A 14,857-nucleotide genomic window follows, 5' to 3' on the forward strand; every position below is an offset into this window, starting at 1 on the left:
AATTGATGGAAAACCTCATAAGCAGTTCCTTACTTCACCTCTGCCTTGCATGCAGACTTCCAAGCTCTAAAACAACCCAGTGGTAGATGGAATTTGCTCCAGGACTTAAGAACAATAAATGACATAGTTGAGCCTCTACATCTGGTGATTCCTAACCTTTATACTGTAAGAGACAAAGTGCTAGGCAATAAGCCTTTTATTTTAAGAACTACCTTTCCTCTGTAACTTGATTCGTGCCACTGTTAGAACCTCTACTTGGAATATTATTGCTTTCAATTTTTGACTCATGTGCTTTTAAATTGTTAGTTAAATTTGTATCTTCTAGGCTACAAGAGTTCCATAATGTATCTTCCAGGATATGAAAGTGTATGGCTAAGCACAATTGATAACTGTGCATCTAAATTCCAAAATCAATCTCCACAATAGTCTATGTGTTTCCTATTGCCAAAGGGGCCCTTTAGAGTAGTGAGAGAAGATCTTCACCCTCAAGCCTACAGTGTCCCTTTTCAGCAGGAAGTAGCTAAGAGAATACGCCATCCCCTTTTCCTTATGAATCAGGGTGAAATCTCCCTCAGGGAGGAATGATAGGGAATGGCAAAGGACACACTGGCAAAGGAGATTAATCAGAACTGGTTTTGACAAGCACTGTGGGAACGGGACAATTAAATCACACTTTCAAGGGGGAAAAAGAGAGGAACGAACTGGGGGTAGAGAAAATAGTGCGACAATGAATGAATGGAAATCCAAAATCTCTGTAAATGTTCATTAAAAATTAACAATTTTTTTAAAAAAAGTATTTCAGCCTTGCTAGAAGAATTTAGGCTAAATTTTGACATAGATTGTAATAAATGCTCTGCTCTATTTCCTACGAGAGTCTCTCAGTGGTGCACGTGTTAACTCACTGAACAACTAACAGAAGGGTGGTAGTTTAAGTCCATCCAGGGTTTTCATGGAAGAAAGATCTGGTAATGTAACTCTTTCAGCCATTGAAAATCCTACAGAACAAAGTTGCACTCTGACAGTGTTCTAAATCAGAATCAACTCCATGGCAATAGATTGCTTTTCTTTTTCTTGCTCTGGGTTTGTCTTTAATTTTGAGTGCCTTTGACTCTGGGCTTGCCTCAGTGGTTTGCTTTGGCCCAATGGGATATTGATCAACATGATACAAATAAAGTCTGATAGCCACTGGAGGGATTAAAAATGAGTTTGCTCGCTCATTTATATCATTAAAGAAGTATGTGCATGCCCAGGCGAACTCAGTGGTTTCTGGAATAGGAACAACATATAGAGGCTAGTCTATCATCAGACATGAGTGAGCCAGTTGAACTGAAAATAAAGAAACAAATAAATGATCTGACCTCAGCTTACAGAACAAAAGTAACCAAACTATAGAAACAGATTACCAAATCTCTCTTCTGCCTGTTGAGGGGCTGATGGATTTGAACCACTGACTTTTAGTTAGCAAACAAGAGTTGAAACCACTGTACTAGTAGGGTTTATGATTCCACATAAGTTTGATCTACATCAATTCTACACCACTGACAGTTGTTGTTGTTGTTAAGTGCCATCGAGTTGTAGGAGCCTCATAGCGACCCTATGAACGAAAGATCTGGACACTTGTATAAGTCTCATCTTTTCTCCAGGTTCATAGGGTTTCCAGAGTCAAGCTGTTACAGAGGTGGATGCCGCTCCTGCTTCCAAGCTTGTTTTAACTGGGGGGTCCCACCAAACACTGTCCACCATGGGTAACCATCCTCACTTTCAACACATCAGTGTCACAGTGTTCAGCTTCACAGAAACCACGAGTTACCTCTATACAGCAAGTGGACAGACCAGGGCTCTATGACCTAAAAGAATGTTTGACCAAAAGCAGTTAAAAACAGGCCTGAGGGTTGCAGATTAAAGTCGCCCACCTTTGGCTTAGTAGCATCAATTTCTGTCCACTAATCCAACTGATCTCTCTCTATGCTGCTGTTGTTGTTAAATGTCATCGAGTCATAGGCAACTCATAGTGACCCTATGAACAAAAGACCTGGACACTTGTATAACTTTCATCTTTTTTGCTAAAATTTGAGGTTTTTTATATATGATGTTTCACTCACTTATTTATCATTGTTGAGTTGGAATCAATCCACAGCTGACCTTTTATTTGGTTTCTGAGGCTATAAATCACATGAGAGGAGATTGCTCATCTTCCTCTCATAAAGTTGCTGCTGAATTCATTGCCAGAGTGTCCCGGCCCTTGGGTTAGCTGCACAATTCCCTATGCACTCTGCCACCAGAGCTTCCTAACTGTAGCCATAAATAACTAAAATGTAATTTATAACTTTAAAATTCGCTTTAACACTTCTGTTGTATGTTGAACAAAACCAATAGAAGATTTTAAGTGTTAAGAACAAACCTCAATTTCCTTTACCCTAATACTCAAAGATATTGCCCAACTGACCACTTTATAAAGAAATCACAGTAGAAGACACTGCATAGGGTAAGGGAGATTATAAAACAAAACTCAAAGACAGAAAAACACCAGCTTACTGGTCTGATAGAGACTGGTGGAAATACCAAAACCATATCCTTTCATTGCCCTGTAAACTCAGAAGAAAACCCATGCCTGGAGCTCAATTTTCTTTTGTGTGTGTGTGTGTGCACGCGCGTGTGTGTGTGTTTGCTTAATTTTATACCATGTATCTTTTTTTAAATAAAATTTTATTTGAATTGTTATTTTAATGAGCATTTACAGAGAAGTTAGATTTTCATTTATTTATAAAGCTCATTTTTCAGTCAAATGATAGCAGGCCTATAAGGTGACCAAGAACACCAGGGAGGTTCTCACTGCTTAGAATAACCAACCAATTAAGGTAAAAGGAGCAGCATTTACCCAACAATAAAACCCTGAAGACAGGACAGGTAGGATAGAAAAACTGATGGAAACGAGAAAGACAAGAAAGCAGGAATTATGTGATCACATTGTATTTTTGTAATGAATGTTAAAAAAACAAAGCATGTATGAACAGTTTAATGGAAAACAAACTTGCTTTGTAAATTTTTACTGAAATAATAATAATATATATTATGCACAGAAGATAGATACATTCAAATATCGCTACTGAGAATGGAATCCAGTATGCGTGAAACTAAATAATGGACTTGAAGAAAGTACTGGTGTCATAGATTGTTGCATATTATACAGTTAACTGAAAGATTAGTGGATCAAATCCACCCACTGTCTCAAGGAAGAAGATGGGCTGTATCCTTCCATTAATATTAATATCCTCAGGAACCCAATGGAGGATGGTTGTGACTCAGAATCTACTCCTTGGCAATGAGTATTGATCAGCTATGGGGTTTATAGAAAGCCCTGATGGCATAGGCTGTCAGGTGTGCTGACCAAGAGGTTCCAAGACTCCACCAGGAGAAAGATAGGTTGCATTTTCCTCAGCCTCGGAAATCTGATGGTCAATTAATATGAGTTAGTTTTAACTTGATGGCAATGATTGTATGAGAGCCATGGATTTTATAGAATACTTTTTTGGTCATGTCACAAGATGACCTCACTTCTATAGTAAATGTATTTCTTTCAAGGACTGCTATCCTGGCTGTATGATCTACTGATATTATGGCCTTGTTGTGGTCCGAGGCTGCTTACCAATATAGTTTATGATGGACTGCTAACCTAATTATAGGCAATAAGAACACAATAGCACTGTGTAAGAAAGACATAGCTTCATACAAACCTGCTGCTGTTATGGGTATAGCTAAGAAAACACTATGGAGCAGTTTTACTCTGTAACACATGGAGGGTCTCCATGAGTTGAAATCAACCTGACAGTAACAGGTTGGGTTTGCTTTTGATTGAGGCCATTAGCTAAAATCCACTTGTACCTTGCTCAGTTCTACAACCAACACTCTTGGCAATAACAGTCAGGAAATCAAAAGACAAATTGCATTAAGAAAATACACTGTCAGGGACCTTTCCAGAGTATTGAGGAGCAATGATGTGAGTCTAGAGACTAAGGTTCACCTGATTCAGGTCATGATTTTCATGATTACTTGCTACACATCTGAAAGCTGAACAATGACTAAGGATGAGAAGAAGAATTTATGCCTTTGAGCTGTGGTGCTGGAGAAGTATATGGGACATACCATGAACCACCAGGTCTGACCTGGGGGAAGTGAAATCAATTTGCTCCTTGGAGGCAAGGATTTTGAAGCTCTGACTCACAAACTATGGACATGTGGCCAGGAAGAGCCAGTCCATAGAGAAGGACATCATGCTTAGAAGGTGGAGGGACTGTGCAAGAAATGAGGACCCTGGATGAGATGGATTGACTCAGTGACTGAGGTAATGGGGCTAATGGGTGTGTTGGAAACAGCAAGCTTGACTCAAGATAGGGCAAGGTTAACAGCTACTGTCTATAGGATCATGGTGAGTCACAGGTAACTCGATGGCACATTATGTTGTTGCTATTAATAACAAGTCCCTTGAAGAGGGTGGGTGTGCTGTTAGTCATCTTTGTAGGAGAATTTTTCTTAGAAGTAAAATCTAGACAGTAAGGTTTAAACAGAAAAGAATCTTCTCTCTGTATGGGAATTACTCTTTTGAGCCCATAGCTTATATCTGTGTTGGTGGAAGTTCTTTGTTGTGATTGCTAGGATGATATCCACTGTATAAAAGAAAGGCACAAGCTAGTCTAAACAGAGCCTACCACCTTCAGAGGGCAAGGTCTAATAGCGCAGATTAAGTAGTAATTCTTTTTTAAGATGTGTATTTTTCCTTTTACTGTCTTCAAGTTTTTATTACTGAATCTTTACATGTTCCAACCTGACCTCAGTGACATTTTCAGAAACTTAAAGAAAGGCTCGAGGCAAACAGGATGTTTTTAAGTGTTTGCAAAGGAACAAGTTTAGTCCCTGGGTGGAGGGGGAAATCAATGGATTTGGAATGATTGCCCAAGAGACAAATATTCTGATTCCCTTAGATATCTCACTGTCTGTACAAAAATTAAAGAAACTGAAAGGCACCCTCAGTTAACTTATTTTTATTCCCAGGTGGGGTTCCTTTGCACTATCGTTTCCGCTTTGCAGCTCTTTTGAAGGTTAAGGTGCCAATTCCAATTATCCTTGAGTCAACTAGAACCCATTGCAATCTTATTTATGTGTAAAAGAGAAAATGGTTGCCCAGTTCTGTACTAATAATATACTATTCTATAAATTATTGTTGTAGTTAGGTGCCAGCAAGTCATACGACTCATAGCAATCCTATGAACAAAAGATCAGAACCTTGTTCTATCCTGTGTCATCACCATCATTTCTGACATGCTTAACGTCATCTCTGCATTCACTGTGTCAACCCATCTTGTTGGGGATTTTACTGTCTTTCTGTACTATGTTGCTGCTGTTATGTGTCCATTGAGTTGTCTAGGACTCACAGTGACCCAGGAGCAATGGCAGTGAACCTTGCCGTATCCTAAACCTGCCTCACCATCTCTGACGCACCTGACCCCATTGCCACAGTCACTGTAATAATCCATCTGTCCGGGGTCTTCATCTCTTACACTGAACTTCTACTCTCCTTCTCCAAAGACTGGTCCCTTCTGACAATATGCTCAAAGTAGGCGATACAGAGTTTCAACATCTTTGCCTCTAAGGACCAACTTGATCTTGACCCTTTCCAGGATAGACCTGTTTGTTCTCTTGGCAGTCCATGGTAGGTTTAATACTCTTCTCCAGCACCACAACTCAAAGGCATCAATTCTTCTTCTGTCATCCTTAATTATGGTCCAGCTCTCTGATGCATAGCAAGTAATTGAGAAGAACATGGGTTGGATCAGGTGCACTTTAACTCTATGGAGAGATCCTTGACAGGATATTATATTTTATATTCTATTCTATTCTATTTTATTCTATTCTATTCTATTATTATATTACATTACATTATATTCTGTATTTTTTATGCCAAACTATCCTATCAGTAGAAAGATAGGTAGTGTCCTCCCAGAAAGATTTAGCCTCAGAATACCAATTGAGAGTTGATATGAGTCAGAGCAAATTCAACAACATTGAGTTAAGTAAGTATATGGAATTATTTGTTGTTAAGTGCTGTCAAGCCAGAACTGACTCAGAGTTGACTCTCTAGGAGATTTTTACAGGTCATTCAATATTGCAAAGGAGGAGATTGCCCATCTTTCTCCCATTGACCAGCTGGTGGGTTCAGAATGGATGCTTTTAGAACTGAAGCACTGTTTTTATCACTAGGCTACCAGAGCTCCCTAAACCTTCACAGCTGGTAGTTTTTGTTGCTGTTTTGATGTATCATCAAGTTGGAACCAACCCATAGCTGATCCTCCAGTGAAGATCCAGAGGCAATTAAAATACACTAGAGTTGATTGCCTGTCTTTCTTCCTCAGAGCAGCTGGTGGGTTTCAACCATATACCTTTGCATTGGAAGCTCATTTCTTACCACTAAGCCATCAGACTTCACTATACTATACTATACTATACTATACTATACTATACTATACTATACTATACTATATATACTATACTATTAACCTTCAAATCAACCTTCAAATCGACTCGAACTCATTGTTACCCTAGTCAGAGTAGAACTGAATTCCTTCAGGTTTTCACCGTGTTTTCAGCACTGGATCATCAGCTCTTTTTTTTTTTTTAGGTGACAACATCTAAGAGCCCCAGAAGTTAAGATGAAAAGTAAAGACCACAGCTAGTATTTACTGAGCATCACTAACCCGAAGTCCCTGGCTGCCTCAACATATCTGCGGTAGGTTCCCCTGCAGGATGGCAAAAACAATGCATGTTGTTAATGTATGAGCCGGATGAAATCCATGGTGGTAAATGTAAAATGAAGCTTCATTCCAGCTATCACTGACTTGACTTGGGTAAAATGGATAGAAATCACTCACCTCCTGAGTTAATGTCTTTACTTGAGGAGGACATACAAGAGAGGTTATGCTGAGCTCAGGTTGTGGGTAAAATACTCATTTCCATCTGCTCTTTCAATTTTCCTCCGAATATTTATTGGGACTGAAAGCGTTATTGAATCTGTGAAGGTGCTGATTTCCATCTGCTCTTTCAATTTTCCTCCGAATATTTATTGGGACTGAAAGCGTTATTGAGTCTGTGAAGGTGCTGAGTGATGAGCTATGTGAAGTTGAGAAGCCTGTGTTAACATCTTTTTAGCTCAATTTCCTCATGTTTTGAAAGGGGTTAATACCAAATACCACAAAGAAGTGTTATGTATATTAAATAAGAGAACAAAAATGTTCTCTTAGCTACTTTTTATTCCTACTTCAGACAAAAAGAAGACCTTGAAAAACAAATTTCAATTTTCCTCTAAACTGCCAACACTCACAATGTCTCACGTACCACCACCAGGGGGAGCAGAGAACATGAGTTAAGACAGAAAACAGCAGGTTTCTGAAAACCCAAAGATACTGGTAATAAAATGATCTTCTCTTTCCTAAACATTCTTCTAGCCTATTGGCACTTCTGGTAGCCTAGTGGGTAAGGAGTTGAGATACCATATCAAAAGCAGGCGGTCCCTGTGAAGTAGCCGTTGGATTCAAACCCCAGGCTTTTGGGTTGGCAGCATAAGTCCTTACCACTAAGTCAACAGAGCTCCCTACTCTGTCATTTAGAGTTGCTTTAAGTTGGAGTTGACTCAACAGCAATGGGCTCCTTGTGTCAAAGGAGTCACTAGGTGGTGCAAACAGTTACCATGCTCAGCTGCTAATGAAAAGAACTGTTTAAAAGGAATATATGATTTGTATGACAACAGTCCAGAATATTAGCTGCACGGTAAAGTGGGCTAGGGAAGGGGCAATTGTACAACAATGAAAGAATATTTTTTCAAGGATAAAATCAAACTGGAAGGTTGGGGTGGGTAGGGAGGGAAAAGTACAACAATGAATGAATGGAAATCCATGTTCTCTATAACCTTTCATTAAAATCACAATTAAAATTAAAAAAAATAAATCAAATGATTTATTATTGCAGAGCAAATATGCTGCCAAAGACTTTTTTTAAAATGTACTAAAGAGAAAGTAATTACCTTGAAGACTAAAGTATATGATTTAATCCAGGATATTTTCAATTGCTTCAAATGTATATGTGAAAGTTGGACAATAAATAAGAAAGGCAGAAGAATTGATGCTTTTGGGTAGTGTTGTTCACAAAGGATAGTGAATTCCAGGGACTGCCAAAGGAACACACAAATAGTTCTTGGAAGAAATGCAGCCAGAATGCCTGCTAGAAGATAGAAGCTAGGTTGTTAAGATGTCATCTATGTGCTTTGGGCACATTATCAGCAAAGATAAGTCTCTGGAGAAGGCCATCATGTTTAGAAAACTTGTTTTTCTTGATGTGGTTGTTGTGTGTACTGTCAAGTCAGAATGAACTCATAACTGAGCCTCCAGAGGGTTTTCAGAGGCAGTTAATCACATGTGAGGAAATTGCACATCCTTCTCCCGTGGAGCATCTGGGGATTTGAACCATGTGCCTTTTGGTATGGCAGCGCAGCCCCTTAGCACTAGACCCTCAGTGCTCCCTAGTAAAGTAGAGAGTCAACAAAAAGGAGAAAAACCTTCAACAAGATAAACTGACACAATAATTGCAATAATGAGCTTGAACACAGCAAAAATTGTGAGGATGGCACAGATAAGGCGCGGTTTTGTTCTGTCATTATTAGGGTTACTATGAAGTCAACCCAGCAACACCTAACAACACTAGCAAATAGGTGGAGTCCCTGGGAAGCCCAAACACATAAAGCGTGAGACTACCACTTGAAAGTTCAGCTGTTTGAGCCCACTTGGATGCACTTGGGAAGATAGGCTTAGCTAACTCCTACCTAACACTCACAATCTTGAACACTCTTATGGAGGAGGTCTATTCTGAACACACATAGATTGCCAAGAGTTGGAATTGATTCAATGGGAACTTATAACAACTAATAGATCTATTTCTCTTATTTCCCTAGTTAACTATTTACAGAAAGCAGGAGAATTATTTTAGGAAATGGCCCTTTGCTCGGGAGAATGTGACACTCATTATTAAAACCAGAATTGATGAGCATATCAGAAATCAGATTAAAAATATTTATCTCACTCTAGCAACAACAGCAGAGTTTAAAAGGATAGCAAACAGAAAATGCTGGTGAGAATGTGGAGAGATCAGAACTCTCATATACTGCTGGTGGGAATGTAAAATGTACACCTATTACATAGAAAAGTCTGGCACTTCATAAAAAAGATGGAAATAGAAATACAATTGGATCCTGTTATCCACCTACTGGGAACATACCCCAAAGAAATTAGAGCGGCAAGACAAACAGACGAATGTTCACCCATGCAAATCAAAGCATTATTTGCAGTAGCAAAGAGATAGAAGGAGCCCAAGTGCCTATTAACAATTGAATGATTAGAGAAACTATGGTATGTTCACACAGCATTGAAAAAAAAAACACAACCCAGTGAATTCATGAAAGATTACACAATTTGGATAAGTCTGGAAGACATTATGCTGAATGAAATATTTTAGTCACAAAGGGAAAATACTGCAAAAACCCACTATTGTACTAATAGGATCACAATAGGGGAGAGTGTGAGAAAAGAATGGATAGACAGATAATGAACATTGCACTGGAATGGGTGAATGGAAAGACAACCTGAAAGGGATGGATGATTAGAATTTGTGTGACAATTAAAAACTTGGACTAGGACAAAGATTATAAAGGGAATTAGGGAAGTGGGAGAGATTGCATGAATGAATAAAAGAAAGTCAATCTCTTTGTAAACCTTCACTAAAACAAAAAATACAACTTGTAAAATGGACCATTTTAAGTCCATTGTAACTCCAGTTAATTTGCTGCCTTCTCTTTTAGATCATATGGTTATATGCTATAGAATATTTCACTTACTTTCCAAGTCTCATTTGTTGTAATCTTGTATCTCATTTCACAGGAAACCTTTTCAATAGTTGTTTGACTCTTCCATTGAATTATGGTCTTGGGCACTGTAGTATTTATATCTTCTGCCCTGGAAATGGTGGTTGCAGAAGGTATCACTAGGGGGCAAAAACAAACAACAAAACAGCACTTTAAACTTCTCCACGGAAAAAATCTATATTCCCTCCCTCCCCTCAGTGTATCTTAAAAATTCATTGCCATCAAGTCAGAACTGATTCATAACTAAACCTGCAGTGGGCTTTCGGAGGCTGTAAACCATCAGGATTGGTGGAAAATTCATCAACAACCTGTGTTATGCAGATGACACAACTCTGCTTGCTGAAACTGAGGAGGACCTGAAGCGCTTGCTGCAGAAGGTCAAGAACAGATTGAAGCTCAATATCAAGAAAACAGAGATTCTCACCACTGGGCCAATCAATAGACAACATCAGTATGGATGGTGAAGAGACTGAGATAAAACAGTTTTAGTTTGCTTGGCTCCACACTCAATAATCTTGGTACCAGCAGCCAGGAAATCAAGAGATTAATTGCATTGGGAAAGTCAGCTGTCAGGACCTCTCCAGAGTACTGAGGAGCAAGGACATCAGCTGGAGACTAAGGTGCACCTGATCTGGGCTATAGTCTTCACAATTGCATGCTATGCATCAGAGAACTGGACAGTGACTATGGCTGATAGAAAGAGAATTGATGTCTTTGAGCTGTGGTGGTGGAGAAGAGTATTGAATATATCATGGACTGCTAGGAGAACAAAGAGTTTTGTCCTGGAGAGGGTGAAGCTGAGCTGCTCCATGGAGTCAAAGATTCTGAACCTTTGTCTGACATACTTTGGGGTCCTTGGAGAGGGACATCATGTTTGGGAGAGTGGAGGGGCAGCACAAGAGAGAAAGACCCTCGATGAGATGATCAATTCAGTGATTGGGGGTGGTGGGCGTAGGTGTGTTGGAGACAGTGAAGTTGGCACAGGATAGAACAGCATTTAGGGCTCTTGTACATAGGGTCGCTATGAGTTGCAAGCGACTCGATGGCACATAACAACAACAACAACAAATCATATGGGAGGAGGTTCTCCATCTTTTTCCCAAGAAGCTGATGATGAGTTTGAACTCCCAGAGAATTACCACCATTGGGCTAGTAACAGAATTCTGTAAGTATTCTGCCGCCGAGCAAAACTCTAAGTTGTATTGTTTTCTTTTTAAATTCATGCTCTAAATAATAATAATTTTTCTATAGATTATGTACAAGGAAATGGTTGTTATTAAGTAAATTCTATTCCACCTATTCTTCATATCTTTTCAAATACAATCCTTATCCTAACCTCAAAAAAATCATACCTAAAGAAATTATTGGATTAATCTTATTAATAGTCAAAAAAAAAGAATTAAAGGTGAGGTGTGTGTGTGTGTGTGTGTGTGTGTGTGTGTGTGTGTAATGTTGTTGTAGAGTCACCTGTGACTCATGGCAACCCTATGCACAATAGCTCTGAACCCTGTCCTATTCTGAGCCAATGTTACTGTCTCTGACACACCTGCCACTATTATCTTAGTCACTGTGTCAATCTGTTTGATTCAAGATCTTCTGTGCTGTCCCTCCTCACTTCTAAGCTTGATGTCTTTCTCAAAGGACTAGGCTCTCCTTGCAACATGTCCAAAGTACATAAGACAGAGCTTCAAAATCTTTGCCTCCAAGGAGTAACTTGGTTTTACCCTCTCCTGGACAGATCTGTTTATTCTCTTGGTGGCCCATGGTATGTTCAAAATTCTTCTCCAGCACCACAACTCAAAGGCATCAATTCTTCTTCTGTCATCTTTGCTCATTGTCCAGCTCACTGATGCATAGCAAGTAATTGCAAAGACCAGGGACTGCATCAGGCACATCTTAGTCTCTAGACTGACATTTTTGCTCTTTAGCACTCTGGAGAGAGTCATTGACAACAGACTTTTCTCAAGCAATTTGCATTTTTATTTCCTGGCTGCTAGTACCAAGAGTGTTGATTGTGAAGCCAAGAAAGCTGAAATTGTTAACAATCTCAATCTCTTCTCATCCATCATGGTGCTTCCAATTGATCCAGTGGTGAGAATCTTTGTCTTCTTGACATTGAGCTGCAATCCATACTGAAGACTATAATCCTTGACCTTCTGCAGCAGATATTTTGGATTCTTCTCAGTTCCAGCAAGCAAGGCTGGGTCATCTGCATAATGCAAATTGTTGATTAGTCTTTCTCCAATTCTGATGCAACATTCCTCCTCATAAAGACATTTGTTGTTGTTTTTGTAATGCGCCTTCAAGCCAGAACCAACTCATAGCTGAGACTTCAGTGGGTTTTCAGAGGCAGTTAATTGCACAGGAAAAGATTGCTCATCCTTCTTCTGGGGAACAGCTAGTAGATTTGAACCATATTCCTTTTAGATTAAGTACAGCTCTTACCAGTAGGCAACCAGAGCTTCCATAATTATAGAGAGGTGTCTTACCAGTAAGAAGCTGTGCTGCAATCCCCAAGGCATGTGGTTCAAATCCACCAAATGCTCTGTGGGAGAAAGATGGATAATCTCCTGTGTGATTAACTGTCTCTGAAAACCTGCTGGAGGGTCTGCTATGGGTTGGTTATAACTTGATGATACACCACTACCACAACAAAGAACATACACATTCTTTATCTTTATATACTTAATATATTTGAATCTTGACATCCTAGGCATTAGAGACCTGAAATAGATTGGTATTTGTCCTTTAAAATAGATAATCATATGATCATCTATTCAGGAATAATAAATGAAGAGGACATGAAACAAAGGATATAATTGCAGAGGGCTATCATGTCAGAAGGATCTTGAAAGAAAAAAGAGATGTCAGAAAGACGTGCAAAAGCTTTTGATGATGTAGCTCCTAAAAATTATGATAACATTGTGGCAAATGAGAACTCCAAAACACTTAAATGTACTTATGTAGAACCTTTACATAGACCAAGAAGTAATCGTTTGAACAGAGCAAATACTTCATAGTTTAGAATTAAGAAATAAGTGCCTCACTTCACCATATTTATTCAATATGCTGAGCAAACAATCCCAGAAAAGGTGTTATATGAAGAAGATGACATCACGCTTGAAGGAAGACTTATTATCAAGCTGAGAGATTCAGGTGATACCACTTACTTATTGAAAGCAAAATGAAGTTGAAACATTTATTGATGTCATTAGGATGGATTGTACTTTAATATCTTTAAAATCTTCACAACTGGATCAAAAAGAATAATGGAATAAGTGGGAGGAAATTGAAATATTTCAGGATTTCACTTGACTTAGATCCACCACCAAAACCCTCAGAAGACACAATCAGGAAATCAAATAACATTATATTAGAGAAATCTGGTGCAAAGGGTCTCTTAAAGTATTCAAGATGTTAAGGAACTCTGGTGTCAAGCCACCATGATATTTTCAATTGCCTTCTATGCATGTGTAAGTTGGACAATTAATAAGGAAGACTTGAGAAGAATCCACGCCAACGAATTATGTTGATAGTGAAGAATACTAAATATTGGTATGTACATGGAACGTAAATGGTCTAACAGAACAAACAGACTGTCTTGGAAGATCCATCAGAATGCTCCTGAGAAGCAATGATGGAAATACTTCATCTCATGTACCATTGTTGTTGCTGTTAGGTGCTGTCAAGTAATCTGCCACTCATAGTGACCCTATGTACAATAGCTCTGAATCTTGTCCTATTCTTAATCAGTCTCATGTCTCTCACATACCTACCCCAAATATACAAGTTACTTTGTCAATCCATCTCATCCAGGGCCAAAACATGAAATTAAGAGGAATCAGTCCTAAAAAAACGGATACTATGCTTGAAGAATGTTCAAGGAAAGGAGTAAGTTTCTCAAGGAGATGGATGGACACAGAATCTACAACAATAGACTCAAACCTGACAGTGGTTGTGAGAATGGTGCAGACAACTACTTCCCCTAGTTTTCAGTTTGACACAGTTACTTGAGTTGCTAGTACAAGTACCCTTTACAGAGAGAAACACTCTTGGAAGGAAGCGAAAACTTACTTGGTTCTATGAGAAAAGCAAATAACACATTAAATCCAATTTAAGATACAGTCTTAACTTAGAGCACATCAGTGCAATGGAAAGCTGAGTCTTGAGTTTTGAATGTGCTCATATTTTTGTAAACAAAACTGTGTCACACAACTTGAAGTTGAGTCTGCAGTGTGTTATACAAAACCCAGATGTTGAATTTATGTACTCACTGCTTAGCTTTTAAACATTCTCACTAGATATTACTTTGTTTAATGTAATATCTGTCAAATTTATTATAGGTGACATATTGATGCCTCTATTGAATTAAAGTATCTTTTTCTATCTCTTCAACAGCATTATACTTAGCCACATTTACACAATGGGAACAATTAATGTTCATGTTGACAGCAGAAGGCTGCACTTCCTATACTGAAGTTTGTTCTCTCCAAGAAATGTTCCCTGCATTCATCTCTCGTGTCCCTCTATGGTCTTTCTGCACTAATTCCATTCTCCCTTTCCACATTAACTCCGTATCTTAATCAACTGTCAAGTCCTGTAGCTGTTGTGTCGAAATTTTCCCAGAGGAATCCTCTGTCATCAGTTTTATAGAAAAGCCCATTTATCTAATTTTCTACATCTAGTTCTTAATGTGTCTCACATGAAAACAATGCCTCATCTGTTAATATTCTGGTGGTCTTTTTGACCAGAGCAGAGCTTCTTAAACAGTGAACTTGTGTTTTTCAATCTGAATTCCTAAGTGTTCTTTTGGGAGTAATAAGAGAGAAGGTGGGGAAAGGAAAAGAGGGAGAAAGGAGAGGGAGGAAGGAAGGAAGGAAGGAAGGAAGGAAGGAA

General features: G+C 38.8%; 1 protein-coding gene across 1 annotated transcript in view; it reads right to left on the bottom strand.

Moving 5' to 3' along the window:
* The window catches only part of IL23R (interleukin 23 receptor), a 126,158-nt gene that overhangs the window by 59,930 nt on the left and 51,371 nt on the right, over positions 1-14,857 (bottom strand). Inside the window, exon 5 of the mRNA XM_006879746.1 lies at positions 9,935-10,080. Coding sequence (XP_006879808.1) covers positions 9,935-10,080 — 146 coding nt within the window. The remainder of the gene's footprint in view (positions 1-9,934; positions 10,081-14,857) is intronic.

This window comes from Elephantulus edwardii, unplaced genomic scaffold (assembly GCF_000299155.1).
Source record: "Elephantulus edwardii isolate Elephantulus edwardi_28Jun2011 unplaced genomic scaffold, EleEdw1.0 scaffold00005, whole genome shotgun sequence".
Lineage (NCBI taxonomy): Eukaryota > Metazoa > Chordata > Mammalia > Macroscelidea > Macroscelididae > Elephantulus > Elephantulus edwardii.